The 27,814-nt window shown below is 37.5% G+C and overlaps 1 protein-coding gene across 1 annotated transcript; it reads left to right on the top strand.

Annotated features, from left to right (window-relative positions):
- The first annotated feature begins 750 nt into the window (after positions 1 to 750).
- On the top strand, positions 751 to 27,814 carry LOC140141931 (organic cation transporter protein-like). Its single transcript, XM_072163814.1, has 10 exons — positions 751 to 1,209; positions 4,821 to 4,924; positions 6,255 to 6,406; positions 7,384 to 7,552; positions 8,266 to 8,404; positions 9,682 to 9,767; positions 12,933 to 13,141; positions 14,754 to 14,862; positions 19,217 to 19,425; positions 26,339 to 27,814. Exons 1-10 carry the CDS (start codon positions 805 to 807, stop codon positions 26,485 to 26,487), a joined length of 1,731 nt encoding a protein of 576 aa, XP_072019915.1. The 5' UTR covers positions 751 to 804; the 3' UTR covers positions 26,488 to 27,814.

The raw sequence follows: 27,814 nt of genomic DNA on the forward strand, positions 1-27,814 counted from the left end.
AAAGCAAACAAAGACTAAAAGCTTAAAAGCCTTTTACTAATGCTATACATAAGTATAAGCTTATTATCCTCCTCAACAATAGGATTAAAGATTGGTGCTTGACAATTTGCCGACTTTACGAGCGGTTTGAGACGGATGGTCACATTACGTGCTAGTGTCATTGGTTATTGTTAAAAGGCAATAAGGTTTGTAATTGCAATATTTCCTCTGAATAGGAAAGACTCTCTACATCGAACTATGGATGCTGGTGGTTCGCAATACTGTTATTTAAGAGAAGTTATCTTCCAAATCCAAATCGAAATGTACTATGGCAAGACGCTTCCTTCTTGTGATATCGGATTTTGTGTCCAGAAGTGATCCGATCCGAGATATTCACAGGATCACTGTCATCATTATCATGATTATAGGCAAAGTTAAAATTCTTTTGTTTTATGTTGAAGAATATATTATATTACATGTTAACACGCAGAGTAATTTTCAAACTTTTTTAAAATTTTGTTTGGATTTTCATAAAAACAGCTGATTTTAAAGGTTTTTATGCACAGCTCTGTACTATTCCAATATTATACTGGTTTGGGCTCTACCATTTTGTGTGTCGGTGTATTAACACGCACTATAGCTGCCCACATTATAGGGTCAGTGAACATTTATTATACTATTTTTGGCTCAATGATCCGGTGCATAATTTGTTTCTTTTCGGTAGATTTGCTAAATCCTGTCGCTTTGTTACTGTTTCTTGCAAACTTTCCATTAAAAGTATATCCGGGAGTGGCTGACTAAGTTTGAAAATAGACACTTCCAAAGATGTTATTTGATGATATTTTGAAGCAGCTTGGTGAGTTCGGTCCCTACCAGAGACGAGTTTATCTTCTGGCTACGCTCTACTATATTCCATGGGCATTTCATGCAATTGCTTCAGTATTTTTAGCAGCGGGAACGGATCATTGGTGTTCCATACCAACTCCAGTCAGCGATGCATTTAATTGTACTGGGTTTGGTCTTGACTTAGAAGAATGTGAACGTGCTCAGAAAAACTTGATTATACCTCGTAGACATGTGGAAGGAGCATTAGTGTATGAGCAATGTGAGCGGTATAATATCAGTGGTTTTACAGGGGATGCTACTGCAAAACTGAAAACAAATGTGACGCAGGAGTGCGATACTTGGGAGTATGACATGACACAATATAAGACTACCGTTGTCCAAGACGTAAGTATGAATTCATTGTTAAAAAGTCCCGGGTAAAAAGTACACATGTTAATCATTACTTTTGCAATAAAAGGAATGTTGAAAAATATACATTGAAATTAATAATAATTTTTAAATCAAATCAATATCATCGTGATTATATTTGAAATAATTATATATATATCTACATTAACAAGATACACTTCTTTGACTGAAACAGTACATAATCAAAATATAGAAAGAAATGAAAATAACAAAAGAGACAACCTTGAGAAGGTCTAACGTATAAGAGATTACTTTACAAGGGCGAACATATCAATTTTGTACTCAACATAAAAAAACTTGTGATGCAGAGAGTGGATACAAGCATAGACTGTAGAGAGTCTACAGTCTATGATACAAGTTACTCAGACCGTTTGCTTTTTTAATATCGCTAATACTTAGCAGTTGGGCTGTAAGAGATGTTCATGAGATATATTAAGAGCGCCAATTTAGGTACAATTACCGAATAGGGTGCAATTTGCTAGACTTGTGTCCAGGCAACGTTTACGAAGTTTAGGGTTAGGGTTTAGGGTTGGGGTAGGGCAGTCTTGTAATAAGACTAGTAGAGTTCCACCCTATTAGGCAATCTAAATGTATTGTTTCCTTATTTCAATGTCAAATGTCTACAGACAATAAAACGGCCCATGTATATGTATACAATATTTGTTCGAAGGTTTCCATGGATACTTGGTTCTCGAGAAGAAACATGCCAGAATACATATTTCTTTTTCGACAGCCAAGGGCTGGCTATATGATTCGGAGATCGGCTTTGTTGACATAAAATAGATTACTGGTATTGGTGTGGGTCATTTTATTTTATTTTTATTGTGAAAATGTTTAAAAGTATAATGCTATTCGATTTGTAAGAAAACGATTGCCGTTTCAACGAATGAAAACGAGACCTCTTCTACATAGAAGCTGGCTTTCCCTTTTAAAGGGAATTTTTATTATTTCTGCGATGATCCAATGCCCCGTGAATGGGTTCTGTATAGCTAAGAATTAAGTTCATTACAGTTAGACTTTATAGGACTATCAAATTTTTTTCAAAAAATAAACATACGCGTAAAATGCATGTATTTTTACCCCACTATCATTAAAACCTTAAAAACAACACACATTTCAACAAAACTGATTTCAGCACATGTGCCTATGTATTTTTTCAACACACATTTTAGTACACACATAATAATACTAATAATACACAGCACACAATAATTTTGCCGTTTCAACGAATGAAAGCGAGTGAATATTGCTAAAGTTATGTTTGAATTAATTATGACCTTAAAAGTTATAGGCCAGGGCTTTACTTACAGCATATGACCCATTCCATGTCAACTCCAGGGATGTGCACCGCAGCACCTCTTCAATTTTTTTCTTTTTCTGTGTGGTGGTAGATATTGATGAAAAAGTACAATCCCGAAAATTTGAGCTTCATACTCCATTTCGTTTTCCTGTGGCATCAATTTGAAATTTAGGGGGTCGGTGTAAAAATGTGTGCAACGCGAAGATTGACGTTTGGAGGTCCATAAATGTATAAAGGAACCCTTTACAACTTTAAAGAGTATGTATCACATGGATAATTATTTGCATGTATAATGACCTATGTACAACTCTATGGAGAATGCAAACCTCACTGATGTGTTGAAGATCATCGAGTCCTCAAAAGCCAATATCTCTCAGAAATGTTGTCCAAGGACATATTTTCAACATACCTGAAGTTGATGGTGGATCAAAATGTCTGACATTGGTTTTCAGGGGGGTCAAAATGTACAAAATATGTACAATTGGGGTTTTGATGGGTAATATCTCAGCTAAAATTATTCATGAATAGGCTCAATATTGATAAGAGTAATGTCCTACCAAAGGGCTCTGACTGGAAAAAATGGACAAAAATTTTTTTACTTTTGGAGTTCTGACCCCAAAGTTGGTCCTGATGGACGAAGTTGCATTTTCAGGGCCCTATATCTTTTAAAGTAAAGGAGTTACAAGTTTTCTGATGCCAGATTTGAATTCTACACAAATAAGTACCCCATGATACATACTTTTCAAATTTGTAAAGGGTTCCCTTTATACATTTATGGACCTCCAAACGTCGTCTTCGCGTTGCGACACATTTTTATGCTGACCCCTAAATTTCAAATTGATGCCACGGGAAAACGAAATGGAGTATGAAGCTCAAATTTCGGGATTGTACTTTCTCATCAATATCTACCACCACACAGAAAAAGAAAAAAATTGAAGAGGTGCTGCGGTGCACATCCCGGGAGTTGACATGGAATGGGTCATATCAATGAGAGAAAATTACATCGCAAATGACAGTCATCATGGTCATTACATCATCACATTGGATAAAGACAGCCATGCATACAATTTGAAGTGTTTTGGTTAAGCACCTTTCAAGGACAGTTTATCATGTTCACTCAGCATGACCAATTGGAATTTTGGAAACCAACCAATCGGTAAGAAAAATTCCCTTTAAAAGGGAAAGCCAGGCTCGGTTGAGAAAGAGTCTTGTTAATAATTAAATCTTTTTATCGTAATAATGTTTGTTGATCCTCATTCAAGTGTAATGAATCTATGAAGTGGAACGTTTTGTTTTAATGGGGCTATGAGCTGACAGTGCACCGATAAAAAAAAGTTGAAAGCCGCGTAGTTCCAATGCAAAGAGTGTGCTTGCAGTACCTCACATGTTATTTCACTATACATAAAGTGTATGGAAACCCCTTGCAGCATAACCAACATACCTCGTGTACATGCATTATGTGACTTAACCCTTCTTGAAACATAGGTTCTTCAATAAACAACATGGTTGCTTGATTTAAATCACGTAGATTTAAATCTGGATTTAAATCACACAAAAATCACTGAATTTAAATCAACTTTTTCATTTTTTTACCATTTGATAAATGAAAGTTATTTCTTCCTTAAATTGACTGTTTTACTTTATTCCTAATGTTTCTACAACCTTTGGATGATTAATATACCTCTATGATGTCACTTAATCTATTGCTAAAAAAGTTTTCTTTGAAATTTTTACATATAAAAACATGTTAAAAACATCAATATTTACATTCATTATCTTGGTACCAGTGGCGTAGATTTCTTTTTGACATTTGGGCGGGGCGGGGGTGGGGTAAATCCATGAAGCAGACTTCAGAATGAACGGGCGTTTTTCGCTCCCAGAATAACTTTCCTGAGTGCACCCTAAATGTATATATAAAAATGTGCAATTATTGACGTTAAAATGTAGCGTGAAACTGCTCAAAAACACACGCATTTTAGGGCAAAGTTTAAATTGCTTTCCACTGTATCAACTACTAGTATAAGCATGCAGTGGCGTAGCGTCATAGGGGCACAGGGGGGCACGTGACCCCCAATCGATCTGAACATTTAGAAAAAGGGTCAAAAACGGCTTGTTCCCCCCATCAGACCAGGTTGCCCCCCCCCCCAATCGGATGACCCACGCTACGCCACTGTAAGCATGTGTATGCTAACCATGGTTGTTTCCGAATTCAACCACCTCACTCGAGCGAATATTGCATCTTTTCATACCAATTTCATCACCTTTATTTTCATACACCCTCACATAGTTCGATTTGGTTTGTGAAAACAAGAATCTCCCAAAATATGCCGATTCTGCCTACTTTGCTGGGTTCCTGATTGGAAATTTTCTATTCGGTAATATTGCCGATTGGTAAGTTATATCATATTTAAGAAATAAAGGGTAATGCATTATCCTTTACACGCAAATAATGTGTCGAGGCAGTAAAATGTAAATAATGGGTGAGGCGCAGCCGAACCCATTATTTAAACGTTTTACTGCCGAGGACACATTATTTGCGTGTAAAGGATAATGCCGCACCCTTTATTTCTATTCTATTACCAGAAAATAGTGCGATTTAAAGAGCAAATATCATTTTTGGCACAAATATTTTAAGTTGTTTACTTCAAGGTGGAGCGGGTACGCGTAAGTGACAGCGCGTATCGCGGAAATATTGCACGCGTAACCAAGCGTAGAATGTGTTACGGCGCTTGACCCATTATTGCAGAATAATGGGCTCTCACGTGACGTGTTTTAACAAATCACAGAGCGCGATTTTGAATAATGGGTCGTAAGAGTAATAGAATTAAGCATAATGTACGATCTTTTTTAATCAATTTGGTTCTTTTTTTTTTCAAACCTAATTTTGCCATATTTGTAATGTTTGCACACTGTCCCAACTTATCATTATCATATCAGCCAAACGTGTTGTTTAGGTAGGATTTTCTTGTAGGACATCAGCAATTTTGGATTAATGACTTTATAATTATGACATTGAATCCCTCATAGAGACAATAAATGGGGTTTCTTTCAGTTTACCTCATTATTTCGGCTATAAAATGGGCAGAAAACCTTACAATTGTTACTAATACTATTTTGGCAAAGAATGACAAAATTAAACTTAAACCGAAGTCGTATAATTATTATGGCTTTAAATTTCCCTCTTGTATCTTCTTGTGAAACGAAACCACATTGTGGAATAAATTATTGGAATGAATTCATCAGGACTGGCATTATATATTTATCAACGAATTTATCGTTGTACCGTGAGAATAAAGATTTCCTCTCATTAAGCGCCCTGATTGGTTTGCTCAAGTTCGATAGTGACGTAGTTGCGTTTATTGTTGGGCGCAGTACCGAATCGTGCGCGTAAAGTTAACAGGGCAGAGCGTACACGTACCAGTACACGGACGGTTTGTCAGCACTTGCAGTGCAACGGCGAAAAGGCATTGGCGTCACTACTAACATGACTACACTTGAAATGAACCAAAGAATAGCGGACACCGGTAACTGCCAGTAACATGTTCCTTGCAGCAGCTGCATCTTTCGCAATCAAAATTGTTTAATTACACGACCGAGTCAGTCAACTTTCGGAAAATCACAAAAATCAACAATTGTGGTTTTTTATTATTATAATATGTTTGCTAGTCTGTTTACTTTTCATTAATTCATTGATGTATTTTGTTCAATTCTCTCGGCACAGGATTGGTCGTTACTTAACATTTTTCATAGCCGTTGGTTGTATGACTGTATCAGGAACAGTAGCAGCATTTTCGCCGACTTTTACAGCCTACGCTATTATGAAGTTCTTCATAGGATTGACCAATATGGCTGGGTTATGTGCCTTTACATTAGGTGATTATATTCACAGTGGGCTATTTCAGTTGAAATCCATACATCCCCTTTGGAAGACATGCCCATAATATCCCACACAGGAAGTGTGAATTTCAAAGGGGGCTACCTGAATGGGTGACTCCATTTGAAATCTAGACCTCTTGTGTGAGAGATTAAGGTCATATCTTCCATAGAGGGTGTATGGATTTCAAATGGATTGAGGTTTATCAAACACGAAAGTGAAAATGATAACTCGTGATTTATACAGAATATTAACGTCTGTTTGTTAAAATGATGTTACACATGCATCTTCATTCGCGTATTTGGGGGGGGGGCTTTGGGTGCGCGAGCCCCCGGGGTAAAAGCAGGGGCGGCCAAAACGAAGGAGCGGCGGAAGAAGAAGGGGCGGCGGAAGAAGAAGGGGTGGCAAAAAGAATTAGGAAATAAAAAAAGGGCGGAAAATGTGAAAAAGTATAAAAGTTTTTGAATAAATGGTACTATACATCAAAATGTGTTGCTTTTTATAGGGCGCTAGCGCCTATAATCCTTTTTTTTTTTTTTTTTTTTGCTCTTCGCTTTTTCAAACCAGAGAAAAAAATTGGGTCAACCTTTTCGGGCTGTTGAGGGGTAGGAGCGGCCACGGTACGCCACTGATCTTGATGATCGTATTCTGCCGGCTGTCGGCGCAACGCCTTAACCGCTCAGCCATCTCACCCTCTGAGAGTATGCATGGTTCAAATTGCATCTTAGTCAGCATATTGACTCATTTTCCTTTAAAACCTCTAAACTTTGATATACCTCAAGGGTCTAACTTAGGGCCACTTCTCTTCACAACATATTTGAATTCTTTTTACTAAGCTGAAAGGGCTACCGTCTGATATTTGTAATATAAATATGTCCCTGGCTCTTTGAAAGAAATACTGGAAAGATTTTAATAAAAACTATTCACACACAGTTCTGAACCATTTTACTATCAAATTACCCAATTTGTATTTTAGGGAGTGAAATCGTTGGGCCTTCCAAGCGAGCAATGGCTGGTAATGTTGGCGGTTTGCTCTTTTCTGTTGGGTACATGTTACTTGCCATCATTGCCTATTTTATACGAGACTGGCGACAGCTACAACTTGCAATATCGGTTCCATTAGTGCTCTTTTTCCTGCTTATTCCGTAAGTAATTGGAGAAAATCTAAAAAGTACAAGGACGCACAATCACGCACCAGCTGTACCAGACATGTTATAAGCTTAACATTGGTGCTGATTTTGTATCATAAAATTTCAAAAATATTTCTTTATACCGTATATTATGCACCAGAAGCTGTTGGTGATACATAGTAACTCACAAACTTAATGCAAGGTAGATTATTTGAAGAGTTTGGTATCAAACCAGGTTAAGTCTACAATAATATAAACTTGTGAGTAAAACACATTTTTCAGATATGGCAATTAGGGCTTGACTGATTTTGTTTTTCTTCAACTTTTAAAATTCTTAGGAAGTGTTATTGTGTTTTTCTTATCTTTTACAATTAGATGTGTGATGTTATATTGTTGTTTACCATGTATGATATTCGTTTGAAACTTACAGGTCAATAGTCCGAAACCCCGATAACGGTCGTTATAAACCCTAATCTTGCTAATCCATACCCTAATTCTAACCTGAACCCACACCTTAACACTAACTTATAACATAAGCCCTTATCATAAACCATAATCATAAACTCAATCCTTACTCTAATACTAACACTGACTATATCCCTAACCTAACCATATCCCTAATACTACCCTAATCCTATCCAAAATGCCCCAAACTCTAATAGTAACCCTTTTGGACAAACGAGTTGTTGCCATTATTTGATTGTAAGTTCTTTTCCTTGAATACATAGTATCCTGTGTGAATCTCCACGTTGGCTTATCAGTAGGGGACAATTTTCCAAAGCAGAACAAATAATACGGAAAGCAGCTAAAGTGAATAAGGCACAATTGCCAAAAGTCTTATTTGAAGAACATGAACAAATCATGGAGGTAAGCTTGTTGCGACTTTTGTATTTCAAAGATGGAAAATAAAATATATTTCATTTATTCTTACACAGGTTCAATAAAATTCTTTCATCTGAACCACATGGTGCAAACGTTGGTATGATGTGGGATAATGCTGTGATCGGACCACCCTCCTATCTTTAAAAAAAAAAAACCACACCGGATGGTACATTAACAGGAACATTAGGCCATTTCGACGCATTAGGCACAACATTCAATTTGGACCAATAGCGCTATCGGTGCCCGATATAGCTACCGATAGCTCATTCTATCGTCCTCGGAAAATTTGCAAGGTGTAAATTTGTTTTTATTTAAATGCAAATGTTCATTATTATGCTTTATACAATATATTATATCACCAAGGTATGATAAAAGTAATCAGTCATCAGTAAAAGTGGGTAATGGTGAATCCAACGGACTAGGATACAAAACACTTCAAGGATAAATAAATGATACTAGAGGACATCTTGAATATGAACAACTGGACGTGGGGAAGCAAGCAAAATGCAGACAAGACAGTACGGGGGGGACAAAAGCAGCAAATGTGGACATAAGTAGCTAAAGTTTGTTAGGCAAAAAATACCAGTTCTATTGATTACGACCCCTCTTGACATTTACATCCCGTCAATTAGGACAATACCCTATTGTCCTGTGGTGCTGCTTATTCATTACTTTATTTATTATATTGCTCCCCAGTTTCCTCTATATAGTGACACAGCTTATTTTACTTTGAGTCATTTGTCTTGTTTGCTGAGTTCAATTGGGACTTGCCTTCAGTTTTTGACTTGAATTTGTTTTTAACTACAGCATGTATTTTTGTTGTTTGCTTTTATGTTTTTTTTTGTTTTATGTGGGGGTGTGTTGGGGTGTGTGTGTGTGTGTTGTTTGTGGTTTTTTTTTGTCTGTTTTGCTTTGTTTGTCAGCTATGTGAACAGTGATTTTCATCACTTCCAGTGTACTCTTGTACTGTTTTCCTGTTTTGATTTTTGGCCATCGAACCTGATTTTGTGCCTACATTGGTTGTTTGGTTTATTGTGTTTGTTTAAGTGCACAGTGATTTTCATCACTTGTTCCAGGTTGTTTTTGCAGGTCCACCACTTCTGTGAGCCTTTTTGCCTATCGAACTTAACCTACTTCTCATGCCTACATTTGCTGTTTTTGTCACCCCCCCCGCGTGCTGTCTAGTATGTACCTAATTGGGCACCTATAGGACCAAATTGGACGTGGTGTCTTACTTAATGATCACTCTGTGCTTTATACAGAAAGAAGACAAAGCTATAGGAACCCCGTGGGATCTGTTTAAAACACCAAATATGAGAGCCAAGTCACTCAACCTGTTCTACAACTGGTAAGCATTGTGGTAAAATATTTTCCTGTTTTATTTTCCTTGTTTTACTAATTTCTCTCCTTTATCCTTTTTCCTTTCTCTCCTTTTTCTAATTTTCTTCCTCTTCTCCTTTCCCTTTTGGCTAATTTTTCTCTTATTTCTCTCTATTTGTCTTCTTCCATTACCCCACCGCTATTTGTTTATTCTTATATATTGCGCCAAGAAAGTATCCTTACACTTGGAAAAATAATCACAATTTCACAACTGAACCATATCGGGGTAACTTTGTTTTTTTTTAATAGATGCGCCATCTATTTCGGCACATTTTGACACCCTATTGAATCCAATGTGACTTCAACAAGCAAAGTTACAAGCATTTGATTAGACGAAGGTCCAGTTTTAAAAGTGACACACTGGTCTATTCAAAACTGCATGGACTAGACATCTGGTTTGAGAGTGGTAAATGGCTAATTTGTGTGTGCCATTAATTTAAAACAAAAGGAACAAAAGAGAACTGAAACAAAAGAGCTGACAAATAAAATGCAACTTTATGAAAAGTACAGAGAAGTAAAAACTGAAATAAAAACTGTTTTAAATAAGGCTTCATTGAAGAAACTGTGTGGTCTCTTTGTTGCGCTTGTCGTCTATTCAATTGCTTGTAACTTTACTTCTTTAGGTCACATTGGATTCAATGTGGTGTCATAATGTGCAGGATTAGACAGTGCATCTATTACAAAAAATTTATCCCAATATGGTTCAGTTTTGAAATTGTGATTATTTTTCCAAGAGTAAGGATACTTTCTTGGCGCAGTATAGATTCATATTCTCCGCTATATATTTATTCTTATTTAAAATTTACAGTCCATGTGAAATTCACAATCCCTAAGTGGAAGATTAAGGCCTTGTTTTTCAAAGGGGTTATATGGATTTCAACTGCAATAACCCATTTTGGAGAAGACGACACTGTTCACTGTCGCCTCTTCTAGCTAGGGATATCAAATTCACTTCTTCTAGTCACCAAAGGGTATTAAATTTTCTGATTCCACGCCCATGTATGTGTTTTGTTTTGTTTAGTTTAGTTTAGTTTAGTTTTTTTGTTTTGTTTTTAGTTTTGATAAAACAAAATATCACAAAATGTGGCTTTTTTACTTTCAAAAGTAAATCAATCAATCAATCAATCAATTAATCAATCAATCAATCAATCAATCAATCAATCAATCAATCAGTTACATTTATGTCCTAGGAGCTTCTTAAACTGTTCAAATGTAGATATTCCACAATCTAGGAGAATAGACAGCAAAGCTCGGTCACCAAAAGAAACACACTCAACAAGAGAGGTACCATCTTAGCATGATTATCTAAGCTGCCTTTGAGTTACTCGAATTTGATGTCAGATGGAGCTTGTCCGCGAAGTGCTTTATAAACAAATGCGAGAATTTTGTAATCAATGCTTGTTTGACGGGAAACCAGTGCCTGTTTTGAGTTCTGAAGTGATGGAGTCAAACATGCGTTTCCTGATGGACATTTTGAACTTTGTTCTGCAGTTTCTTGTTATTCAACCGATAGACTATTGTAATAGTCAAAGCGGAATGTCACCAGTGAATGAATAGTCATTTAGTGGCATTTTCAGTGCTCGTCCAATATTCACAAGATGGAAGTTGGCAGTTTTTATCCCACTAGTTACTTGAGCCGACATTGTCATTCCAGTGTCAAACATGACACCCAGAATTTTGATGTTGTCTGATTTATTGGTTACATTAACCCCGGACATTAACCTCAGCAACATTCACACTGGAAATATTAATCTTAGCGAGTTGTGCTCGAAATCCAAGTAATACTTCCGTCTTCTTCTCCGCATTTAACTTGGGGAAAATGGCTACCATCCACTCATGACGTTCCGGAATACAAAATTCAATTCTAGCATGAACAACGCCACTGGGTATGACCGGGCAGATAGAATCATAAATTGGAGTGTCATTTGCGTACAGTTGGAGCTTTATACCATGCTTTCGAATTGTGTTACCTTTCGAATTATATAAACAAGAAATAGTTGTGGACCAAGACACGATCCTTGTTGGATACCATAACACAAATAGGATTTGAACCACCGGAGTGGCACACCGTGAATTCCAAGCAAAAGTTCCATACGGGTGAAAAGTACATCATAGTCAAAAACGTCAAAAATCCTAAATATCAATACGTTTTAAGTTTTCTTGCTTTTATAGTTTGTTTCATTGGCTTTGGTTTTGAACAATCCAGGTAGCATGAAATGAGGCTATGGTCAGATATTCGATCTAAACGTTAACACCTTTGAAAGTCTATTCTGCTTCACGTAGTTGATATGGCAACATCTAACGTGTGACCGCGATTGTGGATCGGTACGACAACATGTTGCTTTAGGCAAAGAGACTCAACGAGTATCCATGAGTCGCCGAGTTTTCAAGTCATTAGGGACGCACCATTAGATTCTCAGGGGGGCATGGGAGTTTGGGTCAAGCAGAATTTTTTTTTTTTTTCGCCTCCGAGAGCACCGATTTTTTTTTTTTTCGTCTCACTAGTGGGCAAAGTTTTTTTTTTCTCACTAGTGGGCGAAGTTTTTTTTTTTTCAAAAAACTCCCATGCCCCCCCCTGGAAATCTAATGGTGCGCCCCTTAGGCACATCCAGATGAACATTCAGGTCACCAACAACAAGCAGATCACAATTTGCAATAGCAAGATCTTGTATAATTTCCGCGAATTCCTCAAAATATAGTCCTGTTGGATGAGGTCTGTAGATTACAAATATAACTAAACACTTGGATCCCATAGAGAAAACTATTTCACAATTTTTAAAGCTGAATATGTTGGAGTTGATGGTTTTTGATAAAATTATCATGTTGTTGTTTTTTGTTCTGTTTTAATAGTATTGCAATACCTCCGTGTGGTCACCCCGCGGTGTACATGTAGAACATTAAAATGTCATAAACGGGCACAGCGCTTAGTGAATTGATGTAAAAATCATCTTTGCCATCATCACTTACCAAAGTCATTTTAAGTAATTTTAAGGAGCAAAACCATAATGTCCGTCCCGGTAACGTCGCGCTCTATAGTCCTTATGTGGCTAATACAAAGGGATGGTTTAGAGTTATTTGAGATTAGTCACTATGCGATATAACGACGATATTACATTGTTAATACTTTTAACAGGTTTGTTAACAACATGGTATACTACGGGCTGTCTCTAAGTACGTCAGGTCTTGGTGTCAATGACTACGTGGCAGCATTTGTGTCAGGCGCAGTTGAAGTTCCCGCTCTGTTATCTTGCTGGTTTATTTTGGATAGATTCGGGAGACGATTTCCACTATTCATTTATATGGTTGGAGGTGGAATGGCATGCATCCTAGCTGCACTTCTCCGTAAGAGTATTAAATAAAATAATAAAAAACACACATTTAAAACAAAAGTAAAACATTATCCACCCATACACAAAGCAGTGGCGACGGAAGCTTTAAAATTTAGGGGGGCATTTATTGCGCAAAAAGGGTGAATTTTAGTATAATAATGGGCCAGTGCGTGCGCGAAGCGAGTATAATTTTGCAATTTTCCCCTTTTCGTCGAAAACACGTTAAGGGAAGATGCACAGGGTAATTAAAAAGTGGGCAGCTTCAGTGAGCAAATGTTGTCGCTATCCTGAACTAGTCCTAATTCAAGTCATCAACCCGAACTCTTTCCCTAACCCTGGTCCTAACTACTTGGGGTGGCAGTTATTCTTGAGTCTTTACAAAAAGGCATAGAAATAAAGACTCAAATAAATGTTTTAAGCACAACAAGATTAATATTCATAATTACAACGACCATCATGCTTATCGTTTCTGTTCCTCATACATCTTTTCGTCGGTCGCAACACACGTGAAGGTCAAAATGCGTTTACGAGCAGAAGAAACGTTTTTGAAGGATATGCTACTAGTAACGAAGTCGATACTCTTCTACTGATATCTCTCAGTGGCCCAATTCCATTTGAAATTGAAGTTTAAGGTTCAAACTATTAAATTGTATCTTTAATAGTTAACAAGGAAGAACTATTATAGGATAATAGCTAGCTCGAAACCTATACGCCACTATGTGAAACGGAAAATTTGGAAAATCACTCTACGCCATTATGTGTTGCGACCGACGTTTTGTTGTTATTCGTTGTAGAAGTAGTAATGTGACAGCATCAATTACCATAGCGATGGGTTTACACTATTTGTTTATGAATTGCCCTGCACTAGATGTTACGCCGTTCTGCTTTGCACATAGATTATCAAAGAACAGTGATAAAAACCTGAATTTTCACATCATGCTGATCACTCGCACAGATTAGTGTATTTGAAATGAGCGGTTTATCATTGCACACATACACTGCAGGTGATAAGTGCAGCCTGTTTGTAGTTCGGGGCAATGTATTTAAAAATAGTGTAAAGCCATTGCTAGGATAATTAATCCTGTTGTTACACAACTTACACTACTTTTACGGCGAATTGTAATACGAATGAATTATATATTTAACACAATATTTAAGTTAAAAGGGCATTTCGTGATCCACAGCCTCATCCCCCCACTTTTCTATAAAAAAAAGTTGAAATTTTTATACCACTGAAATTCTCTCGCTACATAAGCCTAATATTAAGTCGTTTAGCAAAAATCGTCAAATTTGAATTTCGTTCTGGTATACCATAACGAAATTACAACTTACAGTGGCCTATGGAGCAGTGTTTAATCATGCATAACTCAAAATCGGAAGCAACTGAAATTTTGGGAATAAGCTTTTTTCGTGGGGTAGGTATCTACTGCAAAATGTCATAAAAAGAGGATATTTGGATCACGAAATCCTCCTTTAAACCATACACATCCGGATTTACACAATTATTTTACAGAATGCATTAATTGTATCCTGAAAAAATAGTTATAAACCAACCATTACTGTAATAAGTTTTTATAATTAAACTAATTAAATTGGTGTATATTATCATATAATTGACTCTTTAGCACCTGGTGTTGGTCGTACCGTTGTGGCAATGATAGGCAAGTTTGGAATCACAGCCTCATTCAGTGTGGCATATATATTATCTGGAGAGCTTTTTCCAACGCCGGTCAGGTATGTACATTATATAAGCCAAATCAGCATTAAAACTCCCAAAGCATTGTGGGACAGTCTTTGCAGTTTGGGGACCCGTTGAGCTTTGACCTACATGGGGATATTTTTGTGCGTACGAAATATTGTTTAAAATGTATTTAAATAATTTTAAAAAAAACATTGTTTTTTCAGTCTTGTTTCATAAATTATTTTTTTAAATATCTTTAATGATACGATTATTAGCGGGAGTTAGGAAGGTGAAAATAGAAGAAAATAAGAAGAAATTATGAGGAGGTTAAGGTGACACATTATATCACACAAAGTGGAAAACTTTAGACATTGTTTTGTAATTTTATACATAAGAATATGCAAGGAATCAAACTAGTACGGCAAATTTCTACAACAATTATCAGTTTTCTAGAAAAGCGGCAAATTTGATTTTTCTGTGCTAATATTTTTTAATCCACCCTAACCACTTACCCTAAACTTCCAAATCGATGGAAATTACATATATATGTTCTAAAGGCACAAACTTCTAAAATTTGAGAAAATAGTTACTAGGTTTGTGTCTTTAGAACGCAATTTATGCAATTTTCGTCGATTTCGACTTAAAAAAACCCTCATATCTTTATATGCCTTACTTGAATAATTGAGAAGTTATAGCACTTTTACTACATGCAAAGGAAAATGATAAAAATAAACAAAAATGACCCGAAGTCAGCTATTATGTTATTTCTCACCAATATCTTCTCAATGCCAGATGTCCTTATCCGTCATCTTTTCCTATAATGGATAAAGTGATCGAAGAATGCATGGATTACTAAAGGATAAGATCTATTCCAATGGGATATTCCAGTTGAAATCCACATACCCCCTGTGGAAAACATGACCTTAATCTTTCACATAGGGAATGTGAATTTCAAATGGTGTCATTACCTGAATGGGTGACTGCATTTGAAATCTTTAATACACCAATGATTCTCGAGTAGTAATATACGATAAGGATAATGAACTGAGTGCAATGCATTAGTCAAGATAATCGCACGCGCCGTGGAGTTATTGCATTTAGCTCGAGAGCCGATAGGCTCGAGAGCTAGATGCAATAACTCCATGGCAAGTGCGATTATCTTGACGAATGCATTTGCACGAGTACATTATCCGTCATATACTTTGAGTGTATTAAAACAATGGGCAATATTAATTGCTGCATTCATTATATTAGTTTGAATATTAGGTAAAATATCTTAAATTTTAAAAACACCGTCAGGTCATTGACCAGGTAGCATTTACTAGTAACTGGTCAAGAAAATCAATCACTGTATAAGTTAGCTATCAATGGTATCGATTGCGCCATACGTCATACTTTAGTAACTTATTCACGCATGGTTTGTAAACCAATTGACTTTATGTTGTGATCATTTAATATCGTGGTTCCGAACACAGAGAGCACTGAAGCAGTTGACCTGGAAACAATCGATTTTGACGTCCCACTACATGTAGTACTACGGTGAATGGAGATGAGAGAATAAACTTATATATCAATATCAACTGGACTTTATAGTTCTACAATTTGAACTTTAAAATCTACTAATATTGTTAAAACACACGACAGTGGAATTTTTCAATTTGTTCAGTATTATAAAGCATGATCATGATATTATACGCTAGTGTGTGTTTCCCGGGCGTGTTTATGTTATCTTAGATATAGGCCTACATGTAATTCATTTGTAAAATGCTGAATATTTTGTAATGGTGTCATCTTGTATAATTATGGTCCACCTGTTTTTAGCCCTTTTTAATTAATAGAAGCTCGATTATTCTCATTTGATGTTTGATTTATTTGAGTTCATTAATCATAATTTATGGCAATGATAGTTGCAAAATATATAGAACAGTTTGTAACCTATGATTTACAAAGTGCGCATGAAAAAATACCATACCCTATAACTATTTTAACACCACAGAATGTATATTCGTACTTTTTTGGTGGTATATATATCGAACATATTTATATAAGTTATATAGTAGTGTGAAAGTAGTATTTCTAGTATTTGAGCGTGCACGTATTATCTAAAATCTATTGTTTAGCGTGCAGGTTTATATAAACCTGCACGCGAAGTAGTTCGCGAAAATAATGCACGGGAGAAGAATACATAACGATGAATAGAAACGGGCACTAGAAGTATATAATAGGATAAGTCACGCGTTTGCGCAAATAAAGTCAGTCACATACTCAATGTTTAATCAAGCATGTGTGGTATGTCTTGTGTAAGCAACCCGGGGGTACTCTGCATTGAGGGAATATCATCAGTGAATAAAAAAACCACGTAATTCGGGTCTTTTTTCATGATCGGACATGCGCGTAACGTGTATAAGGTATTAAAAACCATGAAAATCAGGAACAAAGGGTGTATTTTCTACACAAGAGTTAATGTTATTTCCAAATATTTGTTCTTGCCTGTTCAAAGTATATTTTGTCCCTGATTTTGCCGGTAAGGCATCGCATTGCAGATTAATGCAAATATTTGACTATTTTTCTTCATTTTCACGATGAGATTTTAATGACATATGTAAATATTATTGTCAATAACAAATTACGTGAATGAAAACTTGCTGACACTGTACGATAGTTTAGAATTTCGAATGAATTTTCATCGACTGGTTGACCCTGAAGTTGTTGCAAAATGGGCGTGGTTAATGGTCAATTACTCCTTTACTACTTAGGGCCTGTGCAATAATTAGCGAGCCCAAAGGGGGGAGGGGCAAGCAATTTTTGGCAAGCCGAGAGGGGGGCCAAGTTGTTTTTTGGCACACATTCTTTGGCGCCTTTTAAATAAAACGCTCTAAAAAGGCTTAGGATAACCGTACGGAAACACTCAAAAATGCAAAATTTCCTGCTCGCTGTGGTCGCAACATATAAAGACCACATAAGGTTTGCAAATTGGGATCCCCCAAATTTGGCATGTGCGGGGGGGGCAAAGATTTTGGCGGGCCGAGAGGGGAGGGCAAGGATTTTGGCGGGCCGAGGGAGGGGCAAGCGATTATTGGCGAGCCGTTTGGAAATTTTACCCCTTCCCCTGGGGGCTCATAATTATTACACAGCCCCTTACTAATTTGGCCTATGTTGCTAAAATATAAATTTATGCAAGATGAAGGTTTAGAAAAAAAAAAAATTCATTTCATGGAAAGTAGATTGAGTAAGCTTAAACTCAGATTGATTTTTATTTGAAGTTTACTTGCAGTTTGATGGAATAAAATCAAAAATAAAGATGATTACACTTTACAACTTTCTTGTCTAAATAAAATTATTTATGTTGTTTTTCGATAAGTACTTGATCAGGGCTATAAATGGCGCAAAATGCGATTACTTGTTTATGGTAGAAAATTTTGATTATTGTGCTTAGGGTGCATTTTTAAGCTGACAAAAATACTTGTTTAGGGTGCTTTTTTACGGATGATATCCCATTGCCAATACAGAGTCCCCCGGTAAGGGATTGACTTGTGGAATGGCTGATGCATACTTTTGTCGTGATGTAAATAATCTAAATGACAAAAGTTACGAGCATTTGGCCATTCTTTCCAAAAAATATGCTAGGCAAATATTTGAACCGAGGTCACTTTGTTGACATTCATTAGGTTTCACTACCTGAAGAGAATTGATCAAAAATTGAAATCTGTCAATGAGTTGACCAGATCACCAGGCTGTCATTATGTCATTAATGACCTTATGTGGTATTGAGTCCCAGGAAGTGAGTTTGGCCTGAGGTAATTTGAGTTATTACCATCGATTTGGTTGAAAAAGGAGGTGAGACATGATCGATTCTCTTCAGGCAGTGAAACCTAATGTTGACTGAATAAGCTATATTTTTGCCGACAAGAATCCGAATTAATGGCAGTCTATGTTCGCCATCTTGGAAACATTTGGTGTACCAAAGTTGTCCAGCAACTATCAATCAAATACGGAATAAGTCTGTTTCACTTTTGAAGCAGTACGGACAACGTTATCGTGCACACGTACGTAAATTTAGGGCTAGGCGTTACTGTGTGTACTAAACTGCCTAGCAACTGTTAATCAAAATACTTTGAAGTGACTTCACATTTTATACAGGGCTTTAATACGAGTGTCACGGCCCTGCCTACACCTCCTGTGTGGGAGATCTTGTCTTCCACAAGTGAGGTGTATGGATTTCAAATGGAATAGTCCATTCGCATAATTTTACATAATGACGAATAAAAAGATTATTGTAAGCCGTCCTTATTAAAACCGTATTAAATGATGTCGCCCTCTATAAAAGTCAGCATTATACCAGCAGACGGTTTATAGTTTTCCCGGTTCGTCAATATGAGAAACACAACTTATTATCCATTGTTACAGGAGCATCGGTATTGGCATGTCATCTATGTGTGCTCGTGTTAGTGGCATCATAGCTCCCTTTATCTTGATACTTGGTGACTATTGGCCGCCTCTTCCGTTTATAATATTTGGTGTCAACTCCGTAGTAGCTGGTGCATTGGCGTTGCTTCTGCCTGAAACATTGGGAACTAATCTGCCGCAGACCTTGCATGAGGGAGAGGCGTTTACAAGTAAGTAAGACAAAAAAAGTAGTTTTGTACCCCGCCTATTCACATTTCGGCACCAATAAATCCAAAAGAGCCATAGACACAGGAAAATATAAAGCTAACTCCTCGCATACACAATAGCAATCCTACCTGCACTTTACGCATATTTCCGAGAAAATTCTTGGCAGTGTGGAGCCTATGTGTTCCTCACATAATACCGAATAAAGTCCTCGGACATTTTACTGTAAGGTAAAAGTATAGCTGTGAGATACGACTTCTGACCCGTCGTGATCGCGGACCGTGAACGTGTGACGTAAAGATGATATCCGTTCAACTGATGCTGCGTAACGAATTGGCAATCTTGATCACATCGCATTGACGTACGTCACATGTTATGTTGATACCATTTCAACTGCTGCTGTGTAACGAATTGGCACTCTTGACCACATCACATTGACGTCATACGTTAAGTTGACATCACTTTAACTGCTACTGTGTAACGAATCGGCACTCTTGATCACATCACATTGACGTCATATGTTAAGTTGACATCATTTAACTGCTACTGTGTAACGAATCGACAATCTTGATCACATCACATTGACGTCATATGTTAGTTGATATCACTTCAACTGCTGCTGTGTAACGAATTGGCACTCTTGATCACTTCACATTGACGTCACGTGTTAAGTTGATATCACTTTAACTGCTACTGTGTAACGAATCGGCACTCTTGATCACATCACATTGACGTCACACGTTAAGTTGATATCACTTCAACTGCTGCTGTGTAACAAATTGGCACTCTTGATCACTTCACATTGACGTCACGTGTTAAGTTGATATCACTTTAACTGCTACTGTGTAACGAATCGGCACTCTTGATCACATCACATTGACGTCACACGTTAAGTTGATATCACTTCAACTGCTGATGTGTAACAAATTGGCACTCTTGACCACATCATATTGACGTCACATGTTAAGTTGATATCACTTCAACTGCTACTGTGTAACGAATCGGCACTCTTGATCACATCACATTGACGTCATACGTTAAGTTGATATCACTTCAACTGCTGCTGTGTAACAAATTGGCACTCTTGATCACTTCACATTGACGTCACATGTTAAGTTGATATCACTTCAACTGCTACTGTGTAACGAATCGGCACTCTTGACCACATCACATTGACGTCATACGTTAAGTTGATATCACTTCAACTGCTGCTGTGTAATGGTTCAGCGCTCTTGATCACATCACATTGACGTCATACGTTAAGTTGATATCACTTCAACTGCTACTGTGTAACAAATTGGCACTCTTGATCACATCACATTGACGTCATACGTTAAGTTGATATCACTTTAACTGCTACTGTGTAACGAATCGGCACTCTTGATCACATTGACATTGACGTCACACGTTAAGTTGATATCACTTCAACTGCTACTGTACAAGGAATTGGCACTCTTGATCACTTCACATTGACGTCACACGTTAAGTTGATATCACTTTAACTGCTTCTGTGTAAAGAATCGGCACTCTTGTTCACTTCACATTGACGTCATACATTAAGTTGATATCACTTCAACTGCTGCTGTGTAACAAATTGGCACTCTTGATCACATCACATTAACGTCATACGTTAAGTTGATATCACTTCAACTGCTGCTGTGTAACAAATTGGCACTCTTGATCACTTCACATTGACGTCACATGTTAAGCTGATCTCAATTCAACTGCTGCTGTGTAACGAATCGGCACTCTTGATCACATCACATTGACGTCATACGTTAAGTTGATATCACTTCAACTGCTGCTGTGCAACGAATCGGTACTCTTGATCACTTCACATTGACGTCATACGTTAAGTTGATATCACTTCAACTGCTGCTGTGTAACAAATTGGCACTCTTGATCACATCACATTAACGTCATACGTTAAGTTGATATCACTTCAACTGCTGCTGTGTAACAAATTGGCACTCTTGATCACTTCACATTGACGTCACATGTTAAGCTGATCTCAATTCAACTGCTGCTGTGCAACGAATTGGCACTCTTGATCACATCACATTGACGTCATACGTTAAGTTGATATCCGATCAACTGCTGCTGTGTAACGAATTGGCACTCTTGATCACATCACATTGACGTCATACGTTAAGTTAATATCAGATCAACTGCTGCTGTGTAACGAATTGGCACTCTTGATCACATCACATTGACGTCATACGTTAAGTTGATATCCGATCAACTGCTACTGTGTAACGAATTGGCACTCTTGATCACATCACATTGACGTCATACGTTAAGTTGATATCACTTCAACTGCTGCTGTGTAACGAATCGGCACTCTTGACCACATCACATTGACGACACATGTTATGTTGATATCACTTCAACTGCTACTGTGTAACGAATCGGCACTCTTGATCACATCACATTGACGTCATACGTTAAGTTAATATCAGATCAACTGCTGCTGTGTAACGAATTGGCACTCTTGATCACATCACATTGACGTCATACGTTAAGTTGATATCCGATCAACTGCTGCTGTGTAACGAATTGGCACTCTTGATCACATCACATTGACGTCATACGTTAAGTTAATATCAGATCAACTGCTGCTGTGTAACGAATTGGCACTCTTGATCACATCACATTGACGTCATACGTTAAGTTGATATCCGATCAACTGCTACTGTGTAACAAATTGGCACTCTTGATCACTTCACATTGACGTCACATGTTAAGCTGATCTCAATTCAACTGCTGCTGTGTAACGAATCGGCACTCTTGATCACATCACATTGACGTCATACGTTAAGTTGATATCACTTCAACTGCTGCTGTGCAACGAATCGGTACTCTTGATCACTTCACATTGACGTCATACGTTAAGTTGATATCACTTCAACTGCTGCTGTGTAACAAATTGGCACTCTTGATCACATCACATTAACGTCATACGTTAAGTTGATATCACTTCAACTGCTGCTGTGTAACAAATTGGCACTCTTGATCACTTCACATTGACGTCACATGTTAAGCTGATCTCAATTCAACTGCTGCTGTGCAACGAATTGGCACTCTTGATCACATCACATTGACGTCATACGTTAAGTTGATATCCGATCAACTGCTGCTGTGTAACGAATTGGCACTCTTGATCACATCACATTGACGTCATACGTTAAGTTAATATCAGATCAACTGCTGCTGTGTAACGAATTGGCACTCTTGATCACATCACATTGACGTCATACGTTAAGTTGATATCACTTCAACTGCTGCTGTGTAACGAATCGGCACTCTTGACCACATCACATTGACGTCATACGTTAAGTTGATATCACTTCAACTGCTGCTGTGTAACAAATTGGCATTCTTGATCACTTCAAATTGACGTCACATGTTAAGCGGATCTCATTTCAACTGCTGCTGTGTAACGAATCAGCACTCTTTACCACATCACATTGACGTCACACGTTTAGTTGATATCACTTCAACTGCTGCTGTGTAATGTTTCAGCGCTCTTGATCACATCACATTGGCGTCATACGTTAAGTTGATATCACTTCAATTGCTGCTGTGTAACGAATCGGTACTCTTGACCACATCATATTGACGACACATGTTATGTTGATATCACTTCAACTGCTACTGTGTAACGAATCGGCACTCTTGATCACATCACATTGACGTCACATGTTAAGTTGATATCACTTCAACTGCTGCTGTGCAACGAATCGGTACTCTTGATCACTTCACATTGACGTCATACATTAAGTTGATATCACTTCAACTGCTGCTGTGTAACAAATTAGCATTCTTGATCACTTCAAATTGACGTCACATGTTAAGCGGATCTCATTTCAACTGCTGCTGTGTAACGAATCGGCACTCTTTACCACATCACATTGACGTCACACGTTTAGTTGATATTACTTCAACTGCTGCTGTGTAATGTTTCAGCGCTCTTGATCACATCACATTGGCGTCATACGTTAAGTTGATATCACTTCAATTGCTGCTGTGTAACGAATCGGTACTCTTGACCACATCATATTGACGACACATGTTATGTTGATATCACTTCAACTGCTACTGTATAACGAATCGGCACTCTTGATCACATCACATTGACGTCATCCGTTAAGTTGATATCACTTCAACTGCTGCTGTGTAACCAGTCAGCACTCTTAACCACATCACATTGACGTCACACGTTAAGTTGATATCATTTCAACTGCTGCTGTATAACGAATTTGCACACTTTGATCACATCACATTGACGTCACACGTTCAGTTGATATCACTTCAACTGCTGCTGTGTAACAAATTGGCACTCTTGATCACATCACATTGACGTCATACGTTAAGTTGATATCACTTCAACTGCTGCTGTGTAACAAATTGGCACTCTTGTTCACTTCACATTGACGTCACATGTTAAGTTGATATCACTTCAACTGCTGCTGTGCAACGAATCGGTACTCTTGATCACTTCACATTGACGTCATACGTTAAGTTGATATCACTTCAACTGCTGCTGTGTAACGAATTGGCACTCTTGATCACATCACATTGACGTCATACGTTAAGTTGATATCAGATCAACTGCTGCAGTGTAACGAATTGGCACTCTTGATCACATCATATTGACGTCATACGTTAAGTTAATATCAGATCAACTGCTGCTGTGTAACGAATTGGCACTCTTGATCACATCACATTGACGTCATACGTTAAGTTAATATCAGATCAACTGCTGCAGTGTAACGAATTGGCACTCTTGATCACATCACATTGACGTCATACGTTAAGTTAATATCAGATCAACTGCTGCTGTGTAACGAATTGGCACTCTTGATCACTTCACATTGACGTCATACGTTAAGTTGATATCACTTCAACTGCTGCTGTGTAACGAATTGGCACTCTTGATCACATCACATTGACGTCATACGTTAAGTTGATATCAGATCAACTGCTGCAGTGTAACGAATTGGCACTCTTGATCACATCATATTGACGTCATACGTTAAGTTAATATCAGATCAACTGCTGCTGTGTAACGAATTGGCACTCTTGATCACATCACATTGACGTCATACGTTAAGTTAATATCAGATCAACTGCTGCAGTGTAACGAATTGGCACTCTTGATCACATCACATTGACGTCATACGTTAAGTTAATATCAGATCAACTGCTGCTGTGTAACGAATTGGCACTCTTGATCACTTCACATTGACGTCATACGTTAAGTTAATATCAGATCAACTGCTGCTGTGTAACGAATTGGCACTCTTGATCACATCACATTGACGTCATACGTTAAGTTAATATCAGATCAACTGCTGCTGTGTAACGAATCGGCACTCTTGATCACATCACATTGACGTCACACGTTCAGTTGATATCACTTCAACTGCTGCAGTGTAACGAATTGGCACTCTTGATCACTTCACATTGACGTCATACGTTAAGTTAATATCAGATCAACTGCTGCTGTGTAACGAATTGGCACTCTTGATCACTTCACATTGACGTCATACGTTAAGTTAATATCAGATCAACTGCTGCTGTGTAACGAATTGGCACTCTTGATCACATCACATTGACGTCATACGTTAAGTTAATATCAGATCAACTGCTGCAGTGTAACGAATTGGCACTCTTGATCACATCATATTGACGTCATACGTTAAGTTAATATCAGATCAACTGCTGCTGTGTAACGAATTGGCACTCTTGATCACTTCACATTGACGTCATACGTTAAGTTAATATCAGATCAACTGCTGCTGTGTAACGAATTGGCACTCTTGATCACATCACATTGACGTCATACGTTAAGTTAATATCAGATCAACTGCTGCAGTGTAACGAATTGGCACTCTTGATCACTTCACATTGACGTCATACGTTAAGTTGATATCCGATCAACTGCTACTGTGTAACGAATTGGCACTCTTGATCACATCACATTGACGTCATACGTTAAGTTGATATCACTTCAACTGCTGCTGTATAACGAATTTGCACACTTTGATCACATCACATTGACGTCACACGTTCAGTTGATATCACTTCAACTGCTGCTGTGTAACGAATCGGCACTCTTGATCACTTCACATTGACGTCATACGTTAAGTTGATATCACTTCAACTGCTGCTGTGTAACAAATTGGCACTCTTGATCACTTCAAATTGATGTCACATGTTAAGCGGATCTCATTTCAACTGCTGCTGTGTAACGAATCGGCACTCTTTACCACATCATATTGACGTCACACGTTTAGTTGATATCACTTCAACTGCTGCTGTGTAATGGTTCAGTGCTCTTGATCACATCACATTGGCGTCATACGTTAAGTTGATATCACTTCAATTGCTGCTGTGTAACGAATTGGCACTCTTGATCACATCACATTGACGTCATACGTTAAGTTGATATCACTTCAACTACTGCTGTATAACGAATTTGCACACTTTGATCACATCACATTGACGTCACACGTTCTGTTGATATCACTTCAACTGCTGCTGTGTAACGAATTGGCAATCGTGATCACATCACATTCAGGTCAAACGTTAAGTTGATATCACTTCAACTACTGCTCTCTATAGAATCGGCAAATTTGATCACATCACATTGACGTCACACGTTCACGTACTGCGTCTACGTTCAATGATATTTTCTCTAAGATATCAAGAGCTATATAAAGATTAATTTTACATGCTGATTCCAAATTAGTCATGAAAATGTACAATTCTAAAATTTTCTTATAAAAACATTTTGTAATAAAAAAAATTGAAACTTGTCGTCTGCAGTCGACACCATCGTTAAGGTTCTAAATAAATGAGCGGATTTTACTTTCTTCTCTTTAATGGACATTTTGTTGCTGATTATCCACACAGGAAGTTCTAGTAATGCACCAGGATTATGGACTCTCTGCAAATTCAACGGAAAGGATACTGAATACCAGAAAACACCAGCGGTTGAGGATGCTAAAGAACTTGATGAGTACCCAGATGACATCAATGAAAACTCTGCTGTTCCTGTGTAGAGTGTTGTAAAATATATGTATAAATTAGGGAAAATTTCAAATTTTCAAATCCTGTTTATCCTGATAGAAAAAGTATTCTGGACTGTCCTGTATTTAGATCCCTCAACCAGTTGGACTTAAAGCCTTCCTCAGGAAATCACGTTATGTCTGTAGCCTAACGGTATCAGGTCTACCCGCCCTTATGTTTACATTTATTGAACAGAATTGCTTTAATATCGATAAAATTGTTTTAAATTATCTCGAAATGCATTCAATAACTGGAATGAAGTTAGAAAGACGCCACCATTTCTTGAAATCGAACCACAGCCTATGATTTCTAAATGGTTTCAACAGTTGCCTTTCAGTGGTGCAAAAGAAGTAAAAAATTTCAAAGAAAACATGAACGGGTTCTTCAAAAACTTGTACAGTATTGCTGATAATTTTTGCAATTATTACCCACCATGAGCCCACATCCAATGGTGGCTCCCCAGTGGCGGCACCAAGCACCAGGCACCAGTATTATTTCCCCATTTTATTATACTTTTTTTTAAAGGTAATTTGAAGTATGTTGAAGGTATGTATAACCAGCCAACACAAAACGTTTTTGACATCATTCGCAAAAGTTTATAAAAGGTTGTCAGAAAACGTTTAAATGTCGGGTTATGTAAAGGGTATGGTATAAAACGTTTTCATAACATTAAAAGCACCTTTTTGATAATCTACTACCAAGCAATCACAAAATGGTTTACAGAAAACGTTTAAATGTCGGGTTATATAAAGAATATTTGAACCGAGGCCAATATGTTGCCATTGACTAAATAAGCTGTATTTGTGCCGACAAGGGTCCGAATTAATGGCAGTCTATGTTCGCCATCTTGGAAATATTTGGTGTACCAAACTTGCTCAGCAACTATCAATCAAATACGGAGCAACTATCAATGAAATACGGAGCAACAATCATCAAATACGGAATAAGTCTGTTTCACTTTTGAAGCAGTACGGACAACGTTATCGTACACACGTACGTAAATTTTGGGCTAAGCGTTACTGTGTGTACTAAACTGCCTGGCAACTGTCAATCAAAATGCTTTGAAGTGACTTCACTTTTTATATAGAGCTTTAATACGAGTGTCGTGGCCCTGTCTACACCTCCTGTGTGGGAGATCATGTCTTCCACAAGTGGGGTGTATGGATTTCAAATGGAATAGTCACATTCGCCATAATTTTACATAATGACGAATACCTGATTACTATAAACCGTCCTTATTAAAACCAGCGAGGTGCGCGACTGTGGCAAAAAACAACACCGACTTTGCACTGCAACAACAAAATGACGTCACCCTCTATA

The sequence above is a fragment of the Amphiura filiformis genome, chromosome 20, assembly GCF_039555335.1.
Source record: "Amphiura filiformis chromosome 20, Afil_fr2py, whole genome shotgun sequence".
Taxonomy (NCBI): Eukaryota; Metazoa; Echinodermata; class Ophiuroidea; order Amphilepidida; family Amphiuridae; genus Amphiura; species Amphiura filiformis.

Excerpts from the sequence above, each read along its gene's own strand:
- LOC140141931 (XM_072163814.1), top strand. The coding sequence starts at position 805 with ATGTTATTTGATGATATTTTGAAGCAGCTTGGTGAGTTCGGTCCCTAC. Across the intron at positions 7,553-8,265 it reads CTCTTTTTCCTGCTTATTCC|TATCCTGTGTGAATCTCCAC; the intron begins GTAAGTAATTGG and ends TTGAATACATAG. Across the intron at positions 13,142-14,753 it reads CATCCTAGCTGCACTTCTCC|CACCTGGTGTTGGTCGTACC; the intron begins GTAAGAGTATTA and ends TTGACTCTTTAG.